General features: G+C 41.8%; 1 protein-coding gene across 20 annotated transcripts in view; it reads right to left on the minus strand.

Moving 5' to 3' along the window:
- jakmip3 (Janus kinase and microtubule interacting protein 3) overlaps positions 1-13644 on the minus strand; it is a 379633-nt gene that overhangs the window by 116497 nt on the left and 249492 nt on the right. For 13 of the 20 annotated variants that reach the window (XM_043712579.1, XM_043712577.1, XM_043712575.1 and 10 more), the window contains 6 exons: positions 11703-11831; positions 8758-8841; positions 7212-7274; positions 6967-7065; positions 5198-5296; positions 5008-5067 (listed from right to left, as the gene is read on the minus strand). In XM_043712579.1, coding sequence (XP_043568514.1) covers positions 5008-5067; positions 5198-5296; positions 6967-7065; positions 7212-7274; positions 8758-8841; positions 11703-11831 — 534 coding nt within the window. The remainder of the gene's footprint in view (positions 1-5007; positions 5068-5197; positions 5297-6966; positions 7066-7211; positions 7275-8757; positions 8842-11702; positions 11832-13644) is intronic. The other 7 variants (XM_043712578.1, XM_043712576.1, XM_043712574.1 and 4 more) reach the window with 1 other exon arrangement.

Below are 13644 nucleotides of genomic sequence, written 5' to 3' on the forward strand. Positions count from 1 at the left end.
TGAAGCTGGAGGTTCATTCTGGTTGGAACAGGTGCTGGAAACAGCAGAGGAGTGAATTCTGGTCTCCTTCCTATCGGAAAGATGTTGTGAAACTTGAAAGGGTTCAGAAAAGATTTATAAGGATGTTGCCAGGGTTGGAGGATTTGAGCTATAGAGAGAGGCTGAACAGGCTGGGGCTGTTTTCCCTGGAGAGTTGGAGGATGAGGGGTGACTTTATAGAGGTTTACAAAATTATGAGGGACATGGATAGGGTAAATAGGCAAAGTCTTTTCCTTGGGGTCGGGGAGTCCAGAATTAGAGGGTAGAGGTTTAGGGTGAGAGGGGAAAGATAAAAAGAGACCTAAGGGGCAACTTTTTCTCACAGAGGGCGTTACTGGTATGGAATGAACTGCCCGAGGAAGTGGTGGAGGCTGGTACAATTGAAACATTTAAGAAGCATTTGGATGGGTATTTGAATAGGAATTGTTTGGAGGGATATGGGCCGGGTGCTGGCGGGTGGGACTAGATTGGGTTGGGATATCTGGTTGGCATGGATGGGTTGGACCGAAGGGTCTATTTCTATGCTGTACATCTTCATGACTCTATGACTCTATGGTTCAACAGGAGAGAAAGAGTGCTCCAAAGTTCTTAAAAACTGCACTTGAAGTGGGAGGTTGACAAGTGCAGAGATGTCCCCCATTCACAGAAGGCATAAAGAGATACTTAGAGATATACCATGGGATTCAAAAGGCCTTTGCAGTCAATGCTGAGGACTGGAATATATTGCTATAAAAAGTTTTATGATCCCACACAAATGCCAAAAGTCAATGAAGTCATTTTTACATTCCAATCTTACCAGCTGAATCACAGCTTCCAATAATGCTCAATGTGCCACACATCTTCACTCACTTAACAAGAGTTTCTCTCAATCGAAAATCATGCTGAACATTAACAGCTTTGCCTCAGCCTCACTCAGTAAGCACTGCTGCAAGCTGAACATCCACAGTTTACAGCTATTCAACTGCAATAGCCATATCATCAAACAGATTGCACTACGCTCATTTGTACCCTTCCCACTCTCTTGCAGAACAAGCTGATGCATAACCAGAGGGAGCAGAATCTAAAAATTCACTATCTTTGGAGTGGGAGTGATTGAGCTAGTCACGAGCTATGAGCTGAAAATGAAAAAGTTGGCAATATACCCGTGGCTGATCCATCATCTCATATTGCACTCACCACTCCTCCACAACGACTTTCTCTGATTTACAACTTTCAGATGATAGAAGCATGCAGCTGTTGCTTTCGCCACCTCCCCTCACCACAATCTTATCCTTCAAATGTTCTCCTCACAAATAACCAAGAAAACAACCCGACCAGGCAATGTTGGAAGATCAAGTGGTAGAAGAGCAGGAAGGTAGTGATGAAATAGAATCACTGCCACTTGCTCTCACACTTGCAGCACCCTCACACTATTCACAGATTGACAGGCTGCTCACTTATGAGCTGGGACCTGCATGGTGAGAGGTAGCAGGCAAGAGTAGACTTCAGCAAGTGCTGGGGGTAAGGATAGTTTTAGGTACCAGACTTGTGCTAGCACTTGCTAGAGTGTGAAGTGTTGTGTGAATTTTGATCAAAAGTACTCAGGTGAACACCCTGTTGAAGTGGCTGACAGAGGTAGGCTTGATGGTTGTGTGTGGTGAAGTGCTTGGTGTATTGGCACGCCTAACAAAGCAGTCAGTGGCGTGAAGCACATAAGAGTCAGCCTCTAATTGGGTACAGAGCCTTTCACTGTGATTGCAGCCTATCCTTTCCATTTGGGAAGTGTTGGCCAACTCTGCAAGAACACTTGTGAACTCTTCCATGATACAATGCCTGACTGTACAGGCAGAAACAATCCAAAATCTAGGTTATACAGTGGAAGGTCAGATTTCCAGCATATAGCTGTGCCCTTTAGGAATTGACCAGCTCAGAGAGCATTGGTTGCTGTCAAGCCATTCTTGACGATGGACACGGAGGTCCCCCCCTATGCCCTTGATACCTTCAAGGTTTCCTTCGAGGGCTGTTCAAAGTGAAGGACGACTGAATCATCAGCAGCAAGTATCAGTACTTGGTAATTAGAAAGAGATTTCCTTGACTACATTTGGCCTTCTGCCATGAAACGTCATGGTGTCTGTGGTCACTGTTGAGGACTCCCAGAGCGATTTCCTCCTAAACAGGTACCATGGTAACCCCTGATGTTAGGAGGAGTTTGCAGGATCGACAGGCCTTAGTTTGTCATTTACGGCACCTCAGTCTATGTCAGATTCCATTTATGTGACTTTTGTATGGTTTGATGTACTGAACATCTTTCTCAATTATTTCAGAAGATAATCATGAGTCAACCACCTAGACCCAATAATCTTGGCAGATTTCCTTCCTTAAAGGACATGAGTGAATCATAGGGATTTTTAAAACAATTGTATGTGGCTTCACAGTCACCATTAGACCTTTAATCCCAGATTTTCTTCAAAGTTGAGTTACACCATTTGGCATGGTGGGATTCAAATCCCCAAGGCATTAGCTAGGTCTCTGGAGTACTAATCCCGTGACAAGACCAGTACACCAATGCCTCCCCTTAGTGATGACGAGGTTGTACAGCATGCAGCAGACCATCGTAAATTTTAACATGAACAGTGATAGCACTGTCAGTCTTCTCTAGAGCTATCCAAGCAGTGAAAGAGTTTTCTTTTATAACCACTCCAATAGCCTGTTTAATCACATTGTGTGTGACTGCGTGATGTTTTCCATTCTGCTGGCTTGTGCTTGGCACATGATGGAGTCATGAGTCAGCTGGTCAGCAGGAATGGTGTCCAATAGCTACCTCTGGCTTGCTCAGGCACAGAGAACTGGTGTGGAACAAAGGCATCTCAACTGTTGCCAGGATTTAAAACAAAAACCTTCATGGGATGTGGGCATTGTTGGCTAGGCCCAGCATTTATTGCCCACGTCTAATGGCCCGAAGGGCAGTCAAGAGTCAACCACATTGCTCTGGGTCTGGAATCACGTGTAGGCCAATGGATCCATAGTTATCATAGACCCTTAATTCCACATAGCTTTTATTAAATTCAAGCTCCACTATCTGCCATGGTAGGATTCGAAATAGAGGCCCCAGTATTTTCTCTGGCTGTCTGGATTAACAGTGCAGCAATTATACCACAATGCCATCAACTCACCATTTACTAAGCACTGGTCTGGATGCTGCACATACCAGCTAGTTATCAAGGCAGTGGAGTCCACTCTGGTTGTGCTACATCCCACAATTGACATGCAGTACCCAAGAAAGAGACATATGCCCTTTCAGCAGCAGCTGGCATTGGGCAGCCTGCAGTCATTGTGAAATCACACGTGCATTCGGCCAGTTTCTCTCTGGTGAGGGAAAATGAAACGTATTCAGCTCTTCCTGCATACCGAATCTGCAAACTCCGCTATGGCGAAATGGGAGATATTGCAAATCTCACGTGATTGACAATCATCTGCACAGACAGCAGCAATGTGCTCCTTCACCTTTTCTGGACTGCAGTTCAGATTGTGAAAGGGGAAGGCTTCTACAAGAATCTCTTGATGCCACAGGGACTTTCGTTAATTAGGACAGATCACATGGAGCCTTGACCATCAGCTAGAGATCCAGTGAGATCCCTGGCCATGTTTTTCGGGGAGACAGGCTGCCATCTTGTGCCACTCATATACTTAAAAGGCCAGTGGGTGGGCCTTCCCCCTGAAATCTGTCGTAACCAGGTGGCCATTCAGAACTCTTTGACTCCGAACAACATCACCAGGTTGACAGCGAGAGCAACACTATGGCTTTCAGCAGCTTCCATGCTTCCTGTGGTCCGTCATTCAGGCACTGCATAACTTATGTAAGGGATCCTTCTCCCCACGCTGCCCACACAACAAGGTTTGTTTGTGGTGCTTCCTGCTTGGAGCAATGCAGGGCTAATACCAGTGGTAGCAGGATGAGGCTGTCCATTGTGCATTAAGAGTCCACTTAAGAACCACAATGGACCGTGAGGTGGCAATGCCACCTGCAGGCCTTCCTGACAAGGACTGCATTTGGGTGAAGGTGCAAAGGTGACTCACTTTTCCTCCACCTGATTAAATGCCACCCCCTAAACTACCCCTCCATGCCACCCATGTTGGAGCACACATGATTCTGGCCATTCTTTCTCACTGATATTGAGGGAGGACAATGGGTCACTGAAGACCTTAAATGGACATGGCTTTCTGCGGAGGACTCTTCTCCCCCTTTTTCAAGTTGCTTTGTTCTTTTCCAACAGCTTGCCCTCCTCTGGAATACTTTTTCTCATTCTCTCTGTCTGCAGCAACCCCCAGGCTGGAAGCCAAACTTCACACCTATTCCTGGGAGCAATTGCAGGTCCAAGCAGAACTCTTGATGTCAAGACAAAATCCTTCAGCATGTGGGTTACCTCAATTCCTGCTACCTTGCACAAATTTAAATAACCACGGTGCACCACCAAATGCTTTTATACACTCAGCAGCAGCCAACTGAAATCAATTAGCAACTAACCTGACGATGCCCCCTGCTGGGGGTGGTGAGGGGGTTCATTAGGAGGGATGGTGGAGGGGAGGGTCATGTGAACACAAATTCAGCTGTGCCCAAAGTCGAAAAAGAACATCAGTTGTGTTATGGAGATTGAAAATCGCACCGTCAGCATCAAATCAGCCTAACATAATGACCAACATCGCTTTGCATTCAGCACATGTACTCTATGCCCATGTTGACACAGTTCCCAGAATGATACTCCATGCAGTCTGGAGCAGAACTGTGCACCAACAGCACAGACGCCATTTTGGAACCGAAATGGCACCCGCCAGACTAAATAAACACTTGGCAATTCTGTGGCATAAGAGTTTGCTGTTGTATAACATACAAGGTTGATTAACACTAATTATAAAATTCACTCAGGCAAATTCCCCTGACAGGATTATAAAATAGGAAAGAATTCATGCATGATCAGAAATGCAACCTACACTTACGGCGTTATCTCCTAAAATATCCAACTGTTTCATGAGGTCTGCTATCGTAATGTCCTGAAAAGAAAATAAGGAAAATGATTAAAAAGATATGTCTAATGATGCATTAAACGTCTCAGTCTGTCTCATTATTAAGCTGAATTAAAGCTCTGCCTTCTAAGGAAGTGCGGCAAGAGGTGGCACCTACTTGTACTCCTTCTGCCTCACAGTAGACTTGGAGAGGACTCATTTCCTCTGGAAATGGGATATGATGAAAATTAATGGCAGGTGATCGTCGTTCTCGTTCCTGAAACACAACAACACTTTTTTGAGGAAAATAGGTGCCTTTTTTCAAATTGAAAAGCAAATCCCAATAAGGGAAAGGAATTCTTTGGTGTACAAAAGCTGTGGCTCAAATCTTCTTGGGGGTGGGGACTGCTAGGTGAGATCATTGAGTGGGGATTGTTGAGTTGTATGGGGAAGTGGAGGTAGATGAGGGAGTGCTGAGTGGGTGAGGAGGGGGTGGGGAGAGATGGGAGATAGCCTATACCAGGTCCTAAGCCATTGATTTAAAGTTCTCGGTAAAATTATCCAAATCTCACATCAAATTCAAACGTCTTCCACAAATCTCCAATAGCTGAGTCTGTGTTGGAGGTAATTGCTCAGAGTTCAAGGTAGTGTATCTTAATCATTAGAAATGTGAATTTCATGTGCAAGTATTGTACATTTGTGACCTGGGACTTTGTTGTGATCTTTAACTGTAACAATGGCAAATATCTCAATTTTTTGTTGGTTTACAATTGAAAGATTCAGTCCACTAAATACTTTATCAAATGAGTTGCCCATAATGAGGTTGATCTGGGCTAATAATTTCACCATGATTGCACCGGCATTCCCAACATGGAACCACTTAGGTAAAACAAGGAGTGGGGTCCTTTGAACAAATGGTAAGAAAACATGTTTTGCAAAGTTTTGAATGAATGCATCAAGTTCGTAACATCGGCCTGGAATTTGTGATAGCAGTAGCAGGGAAACTATTCATATTTGCCATCATTGCTCTATAAGTGTAATAGTCACCTCTAGTGTTCCCCTGCTCTCCCACAAGGTGCTATAATCTTCGAAAAAGCAACCTACGCAGAATCAAAGGTCTGACGCAAGTGTTAATCTTTTATGCACTATGCTTGCATAAAAATTGAAAATAATAAGCCTTATTGATTGACGTAACTGAGACTTTAAAACATATTAAATTATAAACTTATGAACAACACCTCTGGTCCTGAAAAACTAATTTTATAAGTCTGGACCGCAGTCTTTCAAAAAAACAGCAGAATTTCCATCTTTTTTTATTTTTAAGGTATATTTATGATATTTCAGCTTCTACCTCAATTTTATGCATATGTTCCTTTTTAACTACCTGTAAAATGATTAAAATGTGAATTATAAATATTGCCTTTCACTTTCTGTTTTGCAGGCTGTAAGAATTCTTCAATCCAACTGGTTGGTCAGTCGCCTTGCTAATTGCACAGTTCCTGAACATTGCAGACTTCTGGGAGGTCAGATTAAAAACGCACAAGACTAGCAGAATTTGACAGTCTCGAGCCTGCTAAGATTTTGTGAGCAGCTTTTATCAAGAATAACAAAGGACCCTATCCCTTCATTGTTGACCACAAAATCTGGTCCAAAGTGATCTAATTTTTGGCAGCTGCATCAGTCTATCATAAAGCATGTTCAGTAATGTAATGGCTCAGCTTATTGGTATCACGAAGAATGTTTCTGCTCCAAGCAGGTACAGTGATGTGAATTAATTAGTGAAGATTACCTCTTTTCAGCAGTTCTACTGTAATCGAGAAAGATGTGCGTAAAAATGAAAGGAAATCTTCATCAATAAACTTACAATGTTGTTATATACCATGCAGAGGAATTCTTCCCCATCAATGAAATAGGAAAAGGCAAAGAAAATCCTCAAATTTGTCTTACTTCAAGTTCTAGGATACGAAACTCTAAAAGCTCATTTTGATCTTTCACATCCTGCACATCATGTCTAAGGCGGTTTTCCTCAAACTCCATTTGCCGAATCTGTGAAAATTAAAAACATCACATTCATTTTCACTCCTGTTTCTGTTCTTTCATTGAGGACGCCTTGACTTTGTATCAAGCCGCATGGAAATTTAGATAGTGAAGTGGTGTTTTAAATTCTACTTGCGTTTGGAGGAAAGAGATACCTTTTCGAGTAGTTCTTGGTTCCAGCGATAAAGTGCTTGTTTCTCCTCGATCCATTTCATGTCCTCGGAAATAAAATGGACAAAATGTGCTTTTGAAGTTCTCAGACAGATTTTAAAATGCTTGCTGTTCATAACCCAATCTATAATGAATGTGGTTTATATGCTATTCTTAAATGTCAAAATACAAAATGAACAGTTTCTTTAATTACTATGTCTAATCTGGGTTTTCCAATGCTTCCCTATCCTTGTCCCCCTCCCCTTTCTCCTTCTCATCTATATGCTGCCCTTCAGGTATATTATCCTCAAGCAGGATCAATTTACACATATATGCAGATGACACCCGGTTCAATCATATACACCACTCTTAATACACAAGCATCTCTGTGCTGTAAAACCTTATTTTGCTGTTACTGATTTCTTCAGATTTTGTGAATCAGAAGCTTAATTGGTAACTTTACAGGCTAGTATTTATGCTAGCCAAATGTCGGCGACACGGTGGCTTAGTGGCTTAGTGGTTAGCACTGCTGCCTCACAGTCCCAGGGACCTGGGTTCACTTCCTGCCTTGGGTGAGTGTCTGTGTGGAGTTTGCACATTCACCCCGTGTCTGCGTGGGTTTCCTCCAGGTACTCTGGTTTCCTCTCACAGTCCAAAGATGTACAGGTTAGGTGAATTGGCCATGCTAAATTGCCTGTAGCGTTAGGTCATTAGTCAGGGGTGAATGTAGGGGAATGGGTCTGGGTGGGTTGCTCTTTGGAGGGTTGGTGTGGACTTATTGGGCCAAAGGGCCTGTTTCCACACTGTAGGGAATTTAATCATGATGAGTACATATTGTGGATGTCTTTGAGGTTACACATTTTGATGTGATATTTTTTGAAAGGTCCAAAATTATAGACGCGTCAGACAAAACGTTTTTAATTCTATAGATATTAGTCTGAATATCATGAAAATAATGTTAATAATATTTAAATGGTATAGGATTTGAATAAGGAACCACAAAGAAATTACTGTGTGGTTGAAAACAGATTTGGAAAACCAATTTTTTTTTATCTTTTAGAAAATGATTGTGTCCAACCTCGCATCATGAAACAGACACCAGTGATGCAGTAATTTGGCTGAAGTGTTCTTAATGTAAATATATGATTCAAGTAATGCATGACTTTCATTTGCTATTTTGTCCATCTATTATTTTAGTTTTTATGAATTTCTATGCAATATCTCTTATCTATCTTTTCCATAACATTGTGATTAAAAACACATTTTAACGCTTTTAGCTGGTGGAAGGTGAGAAAATTGTTAATACCTGATTGTTCAAAAATAGTAGACCCAAATGATTTTAAGGCAAACTGCATCTAGAACTCTGAAAATTGACTGGTCATGTCCTTGATATGATAAGAGAATCTTGAAGACGATATTTGTGCACCAAATAGAAGTCCTTTGTGCTGGACAGATTCTCAACAGAACACCCCATTATACTCAGGAAAGGTAACTCAAGATCACCCATCAGGGTTTCAGAAGGCTGTTTGATTTAATGCGGTTAATTATTACCTGCCCCTGTTGTGCCAGAGCCTTCTCCAGATCTTCAATTTTAGTTTGATATCTGTGGTTTTCTGCCTGTAATTGTTCACGAGTCTAAAAGAAGAATATAAATGGGGAAGGTGAACAAATATTTCTGCTACAATCACCTTTTACAAAATGTTAGTGTCAAACACTATCTGCTCTGCTATATGCCCATATGAAAACTAAAATATCCTAATGTGTTGCACTAATATGCCCCAGTATGTGCTCTTGTGGTGCAGTAATAATATCCCTCCCTCTGAGCTAGGAGGCCAGGTTCAATTCCCACCTGCTCTAGAGCTGTGTCATAACATCTCTGAACAGGTTTGTTAAAAACATCTGTATTGTGCTTTAATATCTCTGGCTTCCTACCAACCATTCTTTCTTTTTAAACCAAAGATGTTTGTTTTGATTTTGAAAAATGTGGATGAAAGTGAATTTAGAGATCTTTGTTCATGAAAAAGAATCAGCTAATTATTTGAAAAAAATTGCTGTCTAATCATGCCTATGAATACTGCAATAACTGAACAGGTACAGTATCCTCTTTAACCAACACCTCAGCATTAAGAAGGACTCACTTCCACTCCAGTTGGATGGCTTCTGGGAATTCCAATGCGTGATGTTCATATTCTGCCACATGGGGGGCAGCTGGTAGGGTTGGCAGATGATATTTTCAGTGGTTTGTGTACGATCCCCAGCTCAGTCGCTGCATGATTTTGTCTGGCTGTTGCTGTCATTAATAGGAGCCTTCTATGGTTTTTTTAAGCTGCGGAAGTTTACAGTTAATGGTGTGGCATATGATTTTAAAAACAGCATGTCAACGACGTGTTCACAAGCAGGATTGGGATAGAGGAGACAAGAGTTTTCACCATGGCCAGAAACACCCAGGATGTTCAGGGAAGAATTGCCCTACATCAACCTCAGCAAAAGATGGTGTGAGTGATATCTGCACTTGGCCAGAGCAAAATGTCTTTAGTGAAATCTACCACCTGCTGCAGTCATAAATGCAACCTCAGAGGAAGTTGAGGGTAACACAGCCAGTGCCCATGGAGCTGATTGTGGCCATGAGGTTTTCTGTGTCTGGCATCGACCAGGAGTAGTTGGTAGTTTCAATATTACCCAGTTTGCCGTCAGCTATTACAGACAGGAAGTCATTTACGCTCTTGAAGGTCTTACGAGGTTAGGCTGAGGGACTTGAGACTATTTTCATTGGAGAGAAGAAAGTTAAGAGGTGATTTAAGTCATCATTGGACAAGCATATGGACGTACATGGAATAGTGTAGGTTAGATGGGCTTCAGGTTGGTATAACAGGTCGGCGCAACATCAATGGCTAAAGGACCTGTACTGCGTTGTAATGTTCTATGTTCTATGATTCCCTAGAGCTGAATGTATTTCATTCTGTTTTGCCAGAGATGGGCACACAGCATGAACATATGACCTTGTGCGATTTGCAGACTTCCTACTGGTACTGAGTGTCATTGATTGCACACATGTAGCTTTCCTGACACTGTATATCAACTGTGCCCCATACCATAACCTCAGGAAAATTGCACTACCTCAGTGTCCGTTTGATATGTGACCATATACTGCGCTTCATAGCGTTAAATGCCATGTATCACTCCATTCTAAGGAAATCCACGGTGCTTTCTGCATTTGAACCACTACAATAAATTAGAGGTGGAGACTGGTGGTAGGCGTTGTTGATGTGGTTCTTGGCTCCAGTTAGCAATTTGTGTGCTTATGGTCAGCATGGAAACAATTATGCTCATGCTGCAAGATCAATGTGATGGAATGTACCATTGGTACACTGAAAGGATGTCCCCCATCTGTATTGCTCTGAAGGGGCCCTGCAGTACTCAGCAAAGAAGCTATTGAGATCTGTCATGTTTGCCACATGCTGTGCAACTTTATAAATCACAGCCCTTACCATTGGCTATGAGTCAACCAGGTGAGGAGCAGAAAAAGTAAGAAGATTACTTAAACATCCCTTTTATTGTTAATCAGATCATGAATAATTGAATGTGGGTCTACTGTGAACTAATAAACTTGCATCCTGTAAAGGTTAGGTTTCAGACTCTGTGGCAAAACTCTTTGTCATGTTGGTCAGCCATTCCCAACACCCCCACCACCCCCACCACCCCCCACCACCACAACCCATACCCCGGTCAAATGCATGTATCACTCACACCATCTTTTGCTGAGTGATTCTGACCATGGTGAAAACTTTTCTCTCCCTCTGTCACCTATCCCAATCATACTTGCGAGCACGTTGTTGAAACACTGTTTTTAAAATTGGGACAAAGTCCTGAAGCACATGCCAAACCATTAAGTGTAAACTTCCGCAGTTTAAAAATAAACCCGAGAAGGCCCCTATTAATGGCAACAACAGCTAGAGGAAATCATGCAGCAACTCAGCAATAGGTAACTGAGCATCTGTTTAAGTCTCGCTGCTGGAGATGGGAACTCATTCCTGCTCTGACCGATGTTCAGCGATGTGTGTTTATGATATTTGTCAGCTGAAGCCTTGAGATCAAAATAACAGCACTGGTGTCAAGTTAGTGTTACACACTGACTGACATTGCGATTTCGGGCAGACACTCCATTCCTGTGTACTATCAGCCTCATCTAAATCTTGTCTGGTATAATTCACACCGGATGTGTGTGCACATTGCAGATATAATTTAGCATTAAAAATTGAGGTACTATGGGATCAGATCTCTAGTCTACATCTTCATGGAAGATACTTCTTTACTTTGATTAATTTATGTTGCCTTCATATAGTAATTAGCTCTACATGTTTAAAGGCTTGCTTGCCTACCCACACCCATTTATTTTATTGTTAGAATTAACAAACAAGAATATGTCCCTACAGTAATGAAACAGAATTTTGTGTTTCTCTAGGTTCAATCTGACGCAAGATTATTTTCATCAGCACCTTAACTTCTCGTTCAGCATCCAAGGTTCCACCAACTTGCTCCTGTAACAAAGCATATGCCCTTTGCAAAGCCTGATATTCCATGGTCAGTTGACGAAAGCGTAGTTCAGTCTCCTCTTTTGCCATTCCCTAAAAACAAAAGCAAAATGAATGCTCATGGAAGTTTCATTAGTCTACATAGATTGGCGAAAATGTATGTGTCACAGTGAATATCACGCTACTATGTTTTAAGTAATAACATCCAGGAGGATGTTAAAGCAGGAGTGCTTTATGGTTTTTTAATATTAATCGTGACACTGCTTTTGTGGGCAAATGGCATACTGCATTTGGAAAGTGTTAGCTGTTCTGTCAGAGTCAGCAAGCAATGCTGATGAATTTCTGATATTACATGAACCATGAAATGATACTAAGTTCAGGTGAGATATTTATCACTGAAAGAGAATGAAAACTGAGATTTTGCATCTTCCAGTATTGCCATAATTCAAATGCATCACTTTGAGGACAAAATGCAAAATGGTCTGGGAATGTGTTCACTGCCCAGTCTCTTCGCTGTAAAACAATACTTAAAAAGAAATTACGTGAATCAGAGCAACACCTTGATTTTAATAAGATGCCTTTCATTTACTAAACATCCTGAAGTACATCACAGTAGTATTAATAAAAACAAAATTTGACTCATAATCATATAATGCAATTTTAGGGCATAAGACCAAAAGCTTGGTCAAAGGGATAGGCTTTAAGGAATGTGTTAAAGGAAAAAGGGAACGTTTGGTCCTTGGCAGCTGAAAGTACGTAAACAAAGTTAATGGGAACAAAGTTGGAACAATTAAAATCAAGGATCCTCAAGAGGTCCAAACGAGAGGAGGGCAGGTATCTCAGAGGGTTGCTGGGAGTGCAGAACTTGAATATTGCTGATAAGAGAGGTGATGATTAACCTTTTCATCTAACCCTCCTCAGGAGATTAAAAAACTATAAAACTATGAGATAAAACAAGCAGAATTAGTCCATTTGGTCCATTGAGTCTGTTCACAATTCAATCATGGGTGATGTTTATCAATCCCTTCCTCTTGCCTTCTCCTCATAACACTTGATCCCTTTACTAATCAAGAACCGATCTATTTCTGTCTTAAACACACTCAATGGCGGTATCCACAGTTTTCTGCAGCAATGAGTTCCACAGATTCACCATCCTGTAGCTGAAGAAATTCCTCTTCATCCCATTCTAAAGGGCTGTTCCTTCACTCTGAGACTGTGCCCGTAGATCCTAGACTGTCCCACTAGTGGAAAACTCTTCTCCAGTCCACACTATCCAGGCCTCTTGGTATTCTGTAAGTGTCAATCAGATATCCCCATACCCTTCTAAACTCCGTCAAAAACAAACCCAGAGTCCTCAACCAATCCTCACATGACAACCCCTTCATCTCCAGAATCAGTCTTGTAAATCTCCTCTGGACCCTCTCCAACACCAGCACATCCTTCCTGAGATACAGGGCCCAAATCTGCTCACAATATTACAAATGCAGTCTGACCAGAGCTTTATACAGCCTCAGGAGTACACCTCTGCTCTTGTATTCTAGCCTTCTTAAAATGAATGCTAACGTTTCGTTTACTATCCTAACTGCCAACTGAACCTAGACATTAACCTTAAGAGAATCTGAACTAGGAATCCCAAGTCCTTTGTGCTTCAGATTTCCGAAGCCTTTCCCAATTTAGAAAACAGTCTATACCTCTATTCATCCTACCAAAATGTATAACCTCACATTTTCCCATGTTGTATTCCATCTGCTACTTCATTGCCCACTCTCCTCGCCTGTCTAAATCCTTCTACAGCCTCCCTGTCCCTCCACCTATCTTTGTCTGCAAACTTTGCAACAATGCCCTTAGTTCCTTCATCCAGATCTTTAATATGTAACGTAAATAGTTGTGGTCCCAAAACGGACCC

Source organism: Chiloscyllium plagiosum, chromosome 22 (assembly GCF_004010195.1).
Source record: "Chiloscyllium plagiosum isolate BGI_BamShark_2017 chromosome 22, ASM401019v2, whole genome shotgun sequence".
Lineage (NCBI taxonomy): Eukaryota > Metazoa > Chordata > Chondrichthyes > Orectolobiformes > Hemiscylliidae > Chiloscyllium > Chiloscyllium plagiosum.